At 50.5% G+C, this 13,390-nt stretch overlaps 1 protein-coding gene and 1 long non-coding RNA gene across 2 annotated transcripts; one reads left to right on the top strand and one right to left on the bottom strand.

Annotated features, from left to right (window-relative positions):
• Positions 1-1,165: 1,165 nt before the first annotated feature.
• LOC128821536 (uncharacterized) lies at positions 1,166-4,943 on the bottom strand. Its single transcript, XR_008441148.1, has 2 exons — positions 4,560-4,943; positions 1,166-1,332 (listed from the first exon to the last, which is right to left on the bottom strand). It is a non-coding gene; the product is annotated as an uncharacterized LOC128821536 (long non-coding RNA).
• A 5,760-nt stretch (positions 4,944-10,703) lies between these two features.
• On the top strand, positions 10,704-13,000 carry LOC128822575 (avidin-like). The gene is given in 6 exon segments (XM_054004324.1): positions 10,704-10,987; positions 11,860-11,961; positions 12,065-12,077; positions 12,080-12,277; positions 12,629-12,749; positions 12,832-13,000. Coding segments are annotated over 6 exon segments (543 nt in total). The 5' UTR covers positions 10,704-10,912; the 3' UTR covers positions 12,866-13,000.
• The last annotated feature ends 390 nt before the right edge of the window (positions 13,001-13,390 follow it).

Genomic DNA, 13,390 nt, shown 5'->3' with positions numbered 1-13,390 from the left:
GGGTTGAGCACCTGTATTTTTCAAGGACCTACAATTCCCCATATACAGAATTTCTCCTTGAGTGCCATACCATGGAACTTTGCATCCTTTAGGATACCATGAGACCTGTAAAAATTTATCTGGATGGGTGACAGCCCAGGCAGTTGCTATGGTTTCACAGCCCCAATATCCACATAGATATTCCCCAGGGTAATTACAATATCCCCTCCCAGGATTGGAGCTAGGACACCAATAGATAGCGTGGAAGTCATGTTTACTCCATCCCCACACAGAGTTCACCAAGTCCTCATTAGTAACTAAAAAAGTAGGAGCTACAGTGGTGGCATTTTGCTTAACAACTTTCCCTTGGTCTATTTTGGTCAGAGTCCAATTAAATGGCTGGTGTGCATAGTCCCCTTGTACAGGCCAGGTACAACATATAACTAATATGTACAGAATTTGCCAGCAAGGGTGGAGTCCAAACCGCCCCAGAACTTGATTATCATTATTTCCCCCTTCCCGCTGTTTGGTTTGACATGTTATTGCCGGGCTCACCTTTACCCTTGGGAGATCAGTACCCTTGAGGCAGTTCTTGAAATACCTTTGAATTGTCCCAGTTTGAGGGCTTTTTCCTCCACTGCTTCTTATCCCTCTGCCTCGCTCGCCGACCCGGTTGCTTCGAGCCGCGAGGTGTACCATCTTCTCGGCAGCAAGGATATTCTTCAGGAGGACCCTTACTCTGTTTTTTGCTGCCTCTTTTTGAATGATTCCCAATTCTTATCCTTCACTTGCGGTGAATTACACTGAATTCCAGGTAAAGTCTTCAGGCAATTCCCTTTTATAATTTGAACAATTAGGGGAATTGGTTCATTAGAGTGGTAACAACAATTTTCAGGCCTAGCCCCCTTAGTAAACACCTCCCACCACTCTTGGGATTCCCTTGGTAGGGTCCCGTTCTCTTCTCCAATCTTTAGGACTGACTTTGTCAGTTCTCTTTCTAATTGGTAACACCCTTTACAAATAGCCCTAGGAGGGGTACCTCTATAACTATGGACCCACCACCGTTCCTGGCAGATTTTACAAATATAGCATACAAAAGGGTAACAATCACAATCCTTATTTGTACAATAGACTCTAAAATCATCAGTTACAGGATATCCATAATCCAATATCTCACTATACCAGCTGGTTTGTACAATTTTTACTGAGTCCATTAAGTCCGTTTAAATGTGACCTTAAGATCTCCGGGTTGGCTGGTTATTCTCCAGGGGTCTTCGGCAGCAGCAGCAGTAATCGGTCCCTTTATTCGGCTCGCATGTGTCCATCCCTTCTCGGCGGTTCTGACTGCAGTTTCTGTAGTAAGTAAAACAACATAGGGGCCTTCCCAGTTTGGGATTAGTGAGGTTTCTTTCCAGGTTTTTTTATTAACACCTTATCACCTGGTTTTATATTATAAAAGGGCCTTTTTAAATCAGGAAGACTGAGAACCGGTGCATTTACTAATTCTGCCTTGAGGTCCTGTAGTTTTTCCTCATCTTCCCAAGTCCACTTAAGCAAGCCTTCTTTTGTTAGTTTCTCATATAGGAATTTTACTTTCCCGCTAAATCCCTCTATCCATTGTCTACAGTACCCAAATAGTCCTAACAGCTGTCTAACCTCCTGCTTTGTCCTTGGCCCTGGCATAGCTAAGATTCCCTTAACCCTTTCTGGGTCTAGTTTCTTCGTTCCTTGATTCAGTCTATGTCCGAGATACTTCACCTCTTTTTCCACAAATTGTAATTTGGATTTTGACACTTTGAGTCCTTTCAGGCTTAGAAAATTGAGTAATCTTTTACTCTCTTCCCTGACAATTTCCTCTTCTTTCCCAGCTACTAACAAGTCATCTACATACTGAATCAGGACAGCCCCTTCTCTCAACTGAAAATCTGTAAGCAGCTGCTCCAGTGCCTGGCCAAATAAATTAGGGGACTCTGTAAACCCTTGTGGGAGTACCGTCCAACGGAGTTGTTGTTTCCTGTGGGTGTCTGGGTCTTCCCATTCAAAGGCAAAATAGTCCCTACAACTTTCTTTAAGGGGACATGCCCAAAATGCATCCTTTAAATCTATAACACTATACCACTGATTTTCGGGGCCTAACTGACTTAATAAAGTATGAGGGTTAGTTACTACAGGGAATCTTTCTACAGTCCTTTTGTTAATTTCTCGTAAGTCATGTACCAAACGGTATTTCCCATCGGGTTTTTTAACAGGAAGGATAGGAGTATTAAAAGGGGACATGCAGGGTTCTAATAACCCTTGTGCTTTTAATCTTTCAATTTCAGGTTTGACCCCTTTCCTTCCTTCATTTGGAATTGGGTACTGCTTAACTCTAACTGGGACTTCAGGATTTCTTAATATTATCTCAAAAGGTTTTATGTCCAATCGGCCAGCTTTTTCTGGGGTATACCACACTTCAGGGTTAATTTTCTGTTCGTCCTCTACCCGAAGAGGACATAATTTAATATTTAGCTTCTTGTCATTTATGTCGATTCCAATTCCTAATTCAATCATCAAATCTCGTCCCAGTAAGTTATAGTCAGCCTCTGGAACTAACAACAGTGACCCTATACCTATTTTGGAGCTGGTTTCAAAAATCACGTCTTTGATTACAGGCACTTTAAAGGCTTCCCCTTTTGCCCCAACTACCTGTATTGTTTCTCTTGATAATTTACACCCTGAGGGAAGGGTTTGAACCGTTGATCTCTCAGCTCCTGAGTCCACAAGAAACTCATATTCTTGCTGCTGGGGACCAATTTTTAGTTTTACCAGGGGCTCTGTTTTTTCCTGGGTCCCCAGCAAATAGAGCCCCTGACCCCCTCAATCTTCCTTGAATTGCTTTTCATCTGCCAACCTTTTTCTGCATTCCCGCCGAAAATGCCCTCTCTTACCACAATAAAAGCAGCTTCCTTGTCCACTCTCCTTTTCTCTTCTCCCTTCTTCTACCTTCTGGCCCTTCAGCTTACTTCCCTGGAACTGACTAAACGTTCCCCTCTGCCCTTCACGTACCACAGCCATCATCACTCTTGCTTGTTTCCTATGTCCTTCCTCCTCTCTCCATACATACACTTTCTGAGCTTCCCGCAACAATTCATCCAGGCCTCTACCATGCCAATCCTCAATCTTTTCCAATTTTCTCCTAATATCAGGCCAGGCTCTGGCCACGAACTGGGTCTTTAACAACATCTGTCCTTCCGGAGTGTCAGGGTTTGCTCCGGAGTACAGCTGAAAAGATCTCCGGAGCCATCCTAACCATTCCGTGGGGTCCTCATCTTTCTTTTGACTCTCACAAAAAGCTTTATTCACATTCTGCCCCTTAGGGACTGATTCTCTGATCCCCTGGATAAGAATTGTTCTTAAGTCTGCCATATGTGTCCTATGCAGGGGATCCTGCTTATCCCAATTAGGACGCTGTAAAGGCCATTTAGTATCTGCTTGGGGTCCTGCCTGATGGTCTCTATCCCAAATCCTCAGACCGGCCGTCCTGATCATCCCTCGCTCCTCAGATGTGAATAAAATCCCCAGTATTGACTGCATTTCATCCCACGTATACACATTGGGCCCCAGAAACTGATCCACCCGCTCTGCAACTCCGAGGGGGTCTTCCAATAGATGTCCCATTTCTTTCTTGAGCTCCCTCACATCTCCTGAATTAAGAGGTACCTCCACATAACCTATTCCCGGAATTTGGGCTGGTTGTCCCTGCTGACCAGCATTAGGATTAGGGATCATTCCCAAAGCTACTTCCCTTAATGGATATAGAGCTTGCCTTTCCCTCTCGCTTTTCCCCCTTGTTAGGCTACGAGTAACACGACGATTTTCCTCAGGGACCGGTTCCAGGACTTCTACTTCCTGGTTTTCAAGATCCCCCCCTTGATCTAAATTGGGGTAGACTACTGGTGGTGCTGGTGGAGGTGGAGGAGGGGGAGGTATGTATGGTAGAGGGGGTGCAGTTGGAACCTCCTCAGGCTTTTTATTTTTCTTCTTTTTTTTTTTTTTTCTCCCTGGGTGCTTAAGGCAAAAAGTTTTGCTCTTGTTTCCCCCACTATCCAGAGAGCAGCGTACTTGCGCTCTTCCATATCAAAAGGTTCTTTAGAATTTACATAAATGTTTAATGACTGGCAAATCCAGTCCTCGAATCTTCCAAACACTGGCCAAAATAAATTATCACCACAGATTTGTTTCCCTCCCCATACTTCCATACAATAATGTATCATTTTTGCCCTATCCTTCCCTTTTCTTGAAGGGTATTCATCCCAAGATTTTATTATTAAACCTAACGGACTGTCAGGTGGTATCTGAGGAAACTTTACTGGGGTCCCCGTCCCCATGGAATCAGAGGGCTTGCTTTTCCTCTGTCCCATCTTCCAGGACACCTTCACACACACACACACTCGCGGCCCCCTGTTCGTGGCCCAGCCCCTCTCGGGGTCTGGAAACCGCACTACTTAGAGGTCCACACTTGCCTCGTCCTAAAAGGACGTCTCGTACGTTATGTCCTGGGATCCCAACCCCAACCGAGCGGATCCCACTTTTATACTCACGCTGTCCTGCGTCTTCGCCCGGGCTTCGTGCACAAAGATTACGGGGTTACCGGTATCCCTTTTGCTTAATACCGAATTTAGGTTCGTCGGTAAGGGCCCGAGAAGGAAAAGCCTGCACCAGGGCCGCTGAAAAGGCAGCGGGGCGCCTCCCTGATTAGGAATTCCTGCCCGTTTGCCCTTATCCGAGTCACGGCACCAAATTTGTTATGGACAAAGTCAATTGGGGAGGCTAATTATAGATAAATCAATTAACAAGAATTTATTAAGCAAGCGGTATTAAGCAAAAAACAGCGCTGGGCGGCCGGGGAGTTTCCACTCTGCCACGGCGCACCTTCCCCCTTTGACCTTTTTGTTTTTATAGTCCCCCCTCTTTTTCGGTTGACGTATTTTCTCTCGATGCACTCTGCGCCGGTGCAATTGGATGCTAGGGGGTCCTTTTTCTCTCTGCCCTTGGTGATCATAGGGATGAAGGCTCCTTATCTTCTTTGCCGGTTGTCCTTGGTCTAAAAGTTAGCTTGTATATAGTTAGTTACACAGTCTTCTGTGCTAGCTGCATTTGCACAATTCTTAAGCAGAATACTTGTTGTTTATCAAACCCCCCCCTTTTTTTTTTCTCCTCTTTCTCTTCTCACAGTCTGAAATTCTCTATTCAGTTTAAATTCTTATTTTCTTTCAATGTTCGTTTTGATGAACAAAGACCTTTTTATTACATGCACCAGGTAACAAATGCAATTTTTCTGGACAGCTCTGTCCTGGCTCAGCACACACATTCCCAATATCCTCCATGGTGTCTTTCAGTCCCTTCTGTCACCACACCCGAGGCCTCATGAGTGTCTCCTGCTGTGACCCTCCATGGCACAGAGTCCTTCTTTGCAGCCCATCCACCCCACCATGATCCTTGGGATTCTCCCCGGCCCAGGGGAACAGGGAACACTGTTCCATTCAGCCTGGAGCAGTGCCCAGTTGCCCATCTCCCATTGGGTGTTGTTCTGGTTTGAAAGCAAAACCAGTGAGAGACTCCAAGTCAGAAATACAATTTATTGGGAAAAGGGAAAAAAAAAAAAAAAAAAGACAAAAAATACACGCAATGATACAAAAGGAAGACCACTGGCAAAGTCAGAATACAACCTGACACCCCTTTGGCCAGCGTGCTGGTAGCAGTCCAAATTGGAGTGGCTGCAGTCCTCCTGGAGTGGCAGATGTGGTTGCTGTGTCTTCTCGGAAACCTGTGGCAAGGCTGCTTTTCTGTCTAGAAATCCCTGGATTTATCCAGGTGGGAATGCTTAGCTTCTCTCCCTGGGCAGAGCATCTCACAATGGGCTGATGTTATTCTGAGTTATGGGATGTGTCCTTAATCACCTGTTAAACAGAACTGGCTCCTGGAGAGTGTTATCTCTGAGTCATGTGGCAAGACATTGATGGGCCCATTAACAGGAGATAAGGAAAACTGTCCAGATGCAACTGCTACTCGGATGGTAATAGGAAACATCTTGGTGCTCAGTCTTGGACAGGTGTCCTTTGGCAGGAGGCCCAGTTTCGGCGGCCACTGCCCGGCCACAGCCCCCTCTGCTATAAAAGGGGCTGGGCGGGCACGGGCAGAGCCCGGGCACCATACACAGCCACCACCACCATGGGAACCCCAGGCTGCTGCTGCTGCTCGCCCTGGCCCTGCTCGTGGCCTATGATGCTGCATCCAGGGAGGTGAGGGCAGCCCTGGGGCAGTCTGGCCGTGCCCAGCCATGCTGTGCTGTCCCGGGTGCAGGGTGGAGGGTGAGGGGCTGCACGCTCTGGCCCTGCCATCCCTGTGGGGCACTGGGAATGACCAGGGGGCTGCCTGCTCCTGCTGTGCTCTCTGGTGCCATGCCGTGCCCTGCTGTGCTGTGTCACTCCAGGCTGTGCTGTGCCACACACTGCTGTGCCATGCTGTCCTGTGCCATGCTTTGCACCCCAGGGGCACAGTGTGCAGGGCTGACAGGGCTGCATGTCTTTACCATGCCATGTTGTGCTGTCCTGTGACACCCCAGCACAAAGTGTTTGTCCACTCCTCTTGTGTCCACCTGTGCCATGCCACACCACAGTGCAGTGTCCATGACCAAGGAGACTCTTCTGTCCCCAGGGGTACTGTGGGCCTCCTATCCCTGCTGTAGGGGGGTACCCAGTACTCCCAGCTCTACCCTGCCCTGCTCAGGGAGGGAGAGGCACTGTCCCTGCTGGTGCCCATGTGCTGGTCTCAGTTGCCACACAGGGACTATGCCGTGGGACACATATGCCACTGCTGGTGGGGGGAGGGAGAACTGTGGCTCAGCACTGCCCAAGCCACCCACATAACCCCCGGTCCCCAGCGTGACCTGCAGGGCCTGTGGAGTAATCAGTTGGGCTCTAATATGACCATCTTGGACATGAACACAGCTGGGACCTTCTCAGGCTCCCACCAAACTGCAGTGGCAGCCACCAATAAGCAGATCCTGGTGTCACCCTTGCGAGGGCTTCAGCAGCATCCCAGTGCCAAGAGACACCCCACCTGCGGCTTCACTGTGCAGTGGCAGTTCTCAGCTCCAGCAGTGACAGTGATTCTCTGCCCATGCTGGGAATGGGTACCCCCCTGTCTGGTGCCCCAAATCCCCTGTGGCACCCAGAGGAACCCTGGCTGTGGGCACAGATTGGCCACATGCACACATTCGTGCCATAGGAAGTGGTAGTGGGAGAGCTTGTCTGTGGTGGGTTTCAGGGTTGTCTGGAAGAGGTGATGTGGGCGTCCATCTGTCTGTCTAAGCAGGGCTGATGCCCAAACTCTGTGTCCAGGTGATATGGAAGCAGTCCACCTGGCCAGTGTGGCAGGGAAGTCCATCTCTCTGTCCAGGGCATGCTTGTCTGTCCATCTGCCAGGACCAGGTGGCCCAGGCTTCCCTGTCTTAAGGTGCAGGCTCTCAGTCCGCTCTGCCTCTCTCGAACCTTGCCAGACTTCACCAAGTGCTGGCGGGGGGACAACAGGGAAGTGTTTTGGAAGGGCTGGGAAAGATGGGGTTGGGGGCAGTAGCTGGGTAATTCTGCTTCCTGATCATGGCTTCAGGCCTCAGCAGGGGCCTTCTTGCCTGTGTACCCATTTGGGACATTCACAGTGCTGGGTGGCTCCAGACACCACCCCCAGTGTGGGGCAGCAGGACACCCCAAACCTGAGGGTAGGGGTGAAAGCTGCATGTTTGGCAAGCCAGAACTCTCACCTGGCCTCATCTGATGTCTCTGCATGCCTCTCTGCCCCATCCTCTCTTCAAACTCCATTTCCAGATACTGCTCTGGTTGGGAGTCTCGGTGCTGCATGCACATATGGGGGAGAGCTGGCTGCCAGCCCTCACAGAGGGAAATCTGGGGTGTTGAGATGGTTCAAAATCCAGGCTGGATACTGGGGGGATCAGGAGAGAGTCCCCCTGGGACTCCAGGGGGAGCTACTGGGCAGACCAGGTGGCTAAAGCCAGATACTAAAGGCGTGCCTGTTGTATATATGTATATATGTATATATGTATATTTGTATGTTGTACAATGTTCTTCCCACTGGCTGTCATCTGATCAGCTGGGGGGTGGAACAGGATACAGATCCTTTCTGGTGTTCATATTCACTCGATGTTATCTGAACATTAACCTTTATCAGCTCCATCGGAAAGGAAACAAATCAAACGAGGGCCTGATGCCCTTTTTACCAGGGTCTGACACTAAACCTCACTAATCCATCATTTCAGCAGCTCATTAAGTTTCTAACTCATTAGTTATGTAATCCATGATGCACAGCTCCTAACTGCTGCTCCTGAGCACCACAGGGAGAAGCTGTGTGGGCACGGAGAGGTGCAAAGGGTGTGAAGGACAATGCTGCCTGGGGGCTGCAGGGATGCTGGGGCATGCAGCTGCTGAATGGGGCAGAAAGCACACAGTGCTCCAAGAAAGTGTCAGTGCCTGTCTGCCATCCTCTTCCTCTCACAGTGTGCCTGTCCTTCCTCAGCCTTTGCTTGTCGCGGTGCGCTGTTGCAGTGTGCCTGGCCGCGTGCTGGGTGTTAGTTCCATGTCAGCAACAGCAGGGGTGCAACACTGCCCCTGCGAGCTCTGCAGATCCCAGTTATTTGGATCGACTGGCCCAATGCAGGAACAGAAAACAGCGACACGGGTTTGGGGTAGAACTGGGTAGATTTATTAGATGGACGACACAAGGACCAAAGACCAGGGCCCAAACACCACAACCCCAAGACTTTAGACCCCAAGACCAGACTTAAGCAGTAGACAGAGGTTTTTATACAACAAATTAGGAGGCGTGGTATAGGACAACTAACCAATGCGGGCATGGCAGGGGAGGAGTCTAAGGCGTGACTAACATTCTATAAACCTATCAGGGAAAACAGGGGAGGGGAATAATACAAAGAAACAAATGGGATATCGAGTACTAAAAGACTGACAAAGAAGGTTCTGGAGAAAGGGGAAGGGATAGGGAGGATTGACAACTTGGGAGGGGAGGAGATTAGGGAAGAGAATAATGGGCAAACAAAAACTTAAAGCAAAACACATCACAACATTTGCTCTTTTCCCTCATTCCCTCCTGGGCTCTGGGGCTGCACACAGAGTGCACAGACCTGAGACTCTCCAGGGACTGAGCACAACTGGTTGATGTGCCTGGTGGTCCAGCTTTTGGTCAAAAGTCACCCTGCGTCCTCATCCTCACCCTTGCACCCTCATCCTCATGCCTGCATTCTGCACAGAGTCCTCAGTTCATCCCCATTGATCCTTGGCACTGCCCTGGTCATGCTGGGGTCATTCTCCTGCTTCCCCTCCCAAATGCCCACTGTGGCTGTCACCAGCACCATAAGCACCCAAAGACTTCTCTGCGAGGCTAAAGCCTTAGGACCTCAGTGTGAGTGGAGGATGAGACTGGGAGTCCTGTACAGCAGGACATAAGGCCACTGAGAACCATCTTAGTCCAGGACATAAGATTAAATTTAATTTCTGTCATTTCATTACCCCCACAGCTGCAAATTCCCTGGCTCCTGGTTCCTCCTAAGAAGGCAGCCAGTGGGATAGAGAATGATCTAAGCATTGTGCTTACTTAACAAGAAAACTGAAAGTAAAACTGTAGAGTTTACAAGAAATCAGCACTGGGGGTGCCACCCCCTCTGCATCACAATCTGTGTTCATCAGCTGTCCTAACTTTCCCATGTCCTGTCCCTGACCTTGATGTGATCCTGCCCTTTTATTGACATTTTCCTTTTTCTCTTGCCTGGTACTTGCAACCTGGGCTGCTCACCTCCAGCCTCCAATGCCCTATTCAGAGGTTTTCCTGTTGCTGTTGGGGCAGGTTTGCTTCATTCATCTCCCAGTTCCCTGGACCCACATGCAGATCACCTGCTGTACCTGCACTCTCTGTCCTTCTGTCCATCCCCTGCAGTGACCAGAGGGTGCTTTGGGACACAGGAGTTCCTGCAGGGCAGGATGGAAACTTAGACCCAGCCCTCAACCAGTAGACATGGGGCTAAAGACCCCCAGGTTGGGTGATGTCAGTGGGCAGCCCACACAACCCCTCCTGCACGCCTGTTTTGCCCATCTCCATCCCGGTGTCCATCCCAGTTTCTAGTCCCTATGCCTATCTCCATCCCTGCCTCCAATCCCTCATCCCTGCCCCCATCCCTGTCCTATCCCTGTGGATATTCTCAGCTCAGTCAGAGAGAAAGAGAAAGGTTTTCTAACCAGGTGAGAGCCTGGGAAGCAGTTGGGAAAGAATGTAAATAATTCTCTAATCTACCTTGTTATTCACATTGTTTATAGATATGTTCTGCTACCATGCATCATTCATTGCACACCAATGGTGTGAGGTGTTTTTACTCTAAGACCAATGAAATTAGTCTGCACTATGTTCTCTATCTATAGAGTGATGCATTTGAAATAAATCGGAGTTCATTCTCTTTGCCTTCTAATTTGGAGTTCTTCATTCCCATCCTGCTCAACAGCGTCACATCCCCATCCCTCCCACCCTTGCTTCCATCCCCATCCCTCCCCCTGTTCCCGTCCCCATCTATGTGCACATCCCCCATCCATCATCCTTGCCCCATCCCCACCCCAGTTCCTGTTCCTATCCTACCACACCTCTTCCTGTCTTCATCCCCAGCTCTTTCTCCATCCCCGTTCTTACCCCTCTCCCCACACTTCCCCCCGTCCCTTGTCTCCTCTCCCTTTCTTGTCCCAGTACCAGTCCCTCCCTCAGGTACGGCTCGGGGCTTTCCCGGAAAGCAGTGGCGGAGCCGAAGAATAAAAGTCTGTGAGTCACTGGAGCGGTGTGCCAGTGATTCCTTGCCGCCGCTGCATCCCGAGCTGCTTTCCCGATGAGCCGCCGCGTCCTCTCCATTCTCTCCCTGACTGCAGGGGTGTCCGTGGCCATGGCTTCAGCAGGCTTCCAGGTGGAGCTCCTGATGGGAGGCACGTGTGGGAAACTCGGCTCCGGGGAAGTCTGGGTTGGAATATGCCTGGGGATCCCGGTGTTCAGGGAGGGACACGAGTGGGAGACTCGCCAGAGGGGTGGAACATGATATGGGAGCTGCAGCTCTTGTTAGGGGTGGGACACGCGTGGAAGACCCCTCTGCGGGGGAATACTCGGCAACAGGAGAATCCCCTGCTCCAAACGGGAAACCCTGCCGAGGGAGATGAGGGAAGTGATGCTCCAGAGTTTTCCGTGTGCCCGGGAGTGATGTGCATGGAGATTTCTTCCCTGTAGCAGGGGCTATGCATGTGGAAATCCTCCACTTCCCTCCTAAAGACCAAGGGGAATTGGGGCAGGGGAAGCATGGGGACCCTGCCCCAGGGGGTGACTTGCCGCTGTCTCCGACGGTGCAGTGTAGGAGTGCTGAGGCAGCGCTTAGAACTGCAGGTGGGATGTGCAGGGCTCTGGCTGAGACGGAGCCCACTGTGGACCTCAGGGCTATGCCCATCCCAGTGAGCTTCCCTGTTGTGCTACACGTGTCCAGGGCACAGCACGGGTACCCATAAACATGGGCAAATCTGCTCTGGATTCACACAGCTCACTTGCCAGGGCTACAGCAGGGGTCCCGCCCATGTTCCTGCCTGTCCATGGCTCCCACCTTTCAATTTTCCTCTTCACCTCTCCCCCTTGCTTGGCTTACCCCAGCTTTTAGCCCTCTTGACATAGCTGAGATAGCAGCAACTTTATGAATCATGTATTTTAAAAATGAATGCTCGAGCACTCTCAGAACTCTGGAAGCACTCTGCTGTGCCACCATCCACAGACTCACCTTTGTTTGTGTTCTTTTCCAAGCTCCTCTGCCAGGGAGGTGAGCACCCTGAGGAGAAAAAGGCCAGCGAGAAAGAGGAAAAGGCAACCATGAGCTGCCTGGGGAAAAGCAGAAGGCATATCAAGGTGAGTGTCAGCACCCATTGGGCATTGGGAATTGTGGCCAGGGGGCTCAGCCTGTAAGGGCTATGTACAGGCAGCCCCCAGGGACAGGTCTGCTTATCCCCAGCCGTGCAACCTGACCGCTGGTGGGAGAATGATCTGGGCTCCAAGATGCAAGTGTTCAAGGTTGGCAAAGATGGAACCTTCTCTGGCGAGTACCACACTGCCGTGTCAAGCACTGAGGAACCCATCCGGCTGTCCCAACTGACTGGCTTCCAGCACCTGGATGAGGATGAACAGTGCACCTTTGGCTTCACTGTCAATGGGAAGAAGTTCTCAGGTCTGTAGCTGCATGATGGCTGTTGTTGGATGGAGTGGTGGGATGGAGAGGGGAGCTCAGGCAGGTCCTAGTGCTCATCCCAATTCCTCTGTTCTCTCTGCTGTCCCTTGTCTGACCTTCCTTGACCTCTCCCCACTCTGGATGGTGTCTGCAGACAGCAGTACACCTCCCAAAACTAGGTCTGGGTGAGGCAGCACCAAGGGTTGCTTTGACAACGCCTCTGACGCACAGCATTTCCCTGCAAATATCAGGATCTGCTCGAGCTCCATGAGCACTAAACCCACTGATGCCTGTGAAGCTCCAAAATCAACTAGGGTCCTATTGGGATGCTAACAGCCACCACTCCTTTAGACTCCACAGCTGTCTTCGTGGGCCAGTGCTTCAATGGGGATGATCGGAAGGAGGTCCTGCACACCTCCTGGCTGCTGCGGGAGAAAGTCGACTCGGAGTCAGATGACTGGAAAGCCACCAGGTGAGTCAAGGTACCCCCCATCCATCTGGGATCCCCACCCCACTGCTGGCTGGGCACCAATGGGCTCCTTGCTTCCCCACAGAACAGGCCGCAACACCTTCAGTCGAATAGGCTGAAAGGGGGGAGAAGCATCCTATCCTGGACACACTCAGGAGACAGGAGTCCCCTCAGCAGGATCAGTGTGTACCAGCCTGCCCTGATGTTTCCAGCTCTGGAGGAAGATGTCTCAAAAAACACAAAATAAAATTAAAGATATGTAAACACAACCTTGTGCAGTCTGTGGATATGTCCTGGGAAAGCTGGGCAAAAGCACGGTGGAGGGTGGGTGTGGGGTGAAACTCTCATTCCCTTATTCTGGGAAGAGACTGGTCCCAAGAAAGCCTGTTTTCCAGCCCAAACAGGATGGTGCATCTCCAAAGTAACCCTCTGACACTGTGACCAGCACTCACTCTTTCCTGCTGAAAGCCTGGTGAGTGTGATGGGAGGGTAAGCTGGGGAGCTCTTCTGCATCTCAAAAACCTGGCTGGGAGGCCCCTGGCTCTAAAACAGCCCTTAAGCAGGCAGGTAGGGGGCCTTGGCTGCATCCACACTCCTGAAAAGTGCCAAGGACTGCTCTGTACCAGCCACACATGGTCAGTAGC

Source organism: Vidua macroura, chromosome Z, assembly GCF_024509145.1.
Source record: "Vidua macroura isolate BioBank_ID:100142 chromosome Z, ASM2450914v1, whole genome shotgun sequence".
NCBI lineage: Eukaryota > Metazoa > Chordata > Aves > Passeriformes > Viduidae > Vidua > Vidua macroura.
Note: the sequence above shows the minus strand (reverse complement) of the source record. Positions and strands in the feature narration are given on the sequence as shown.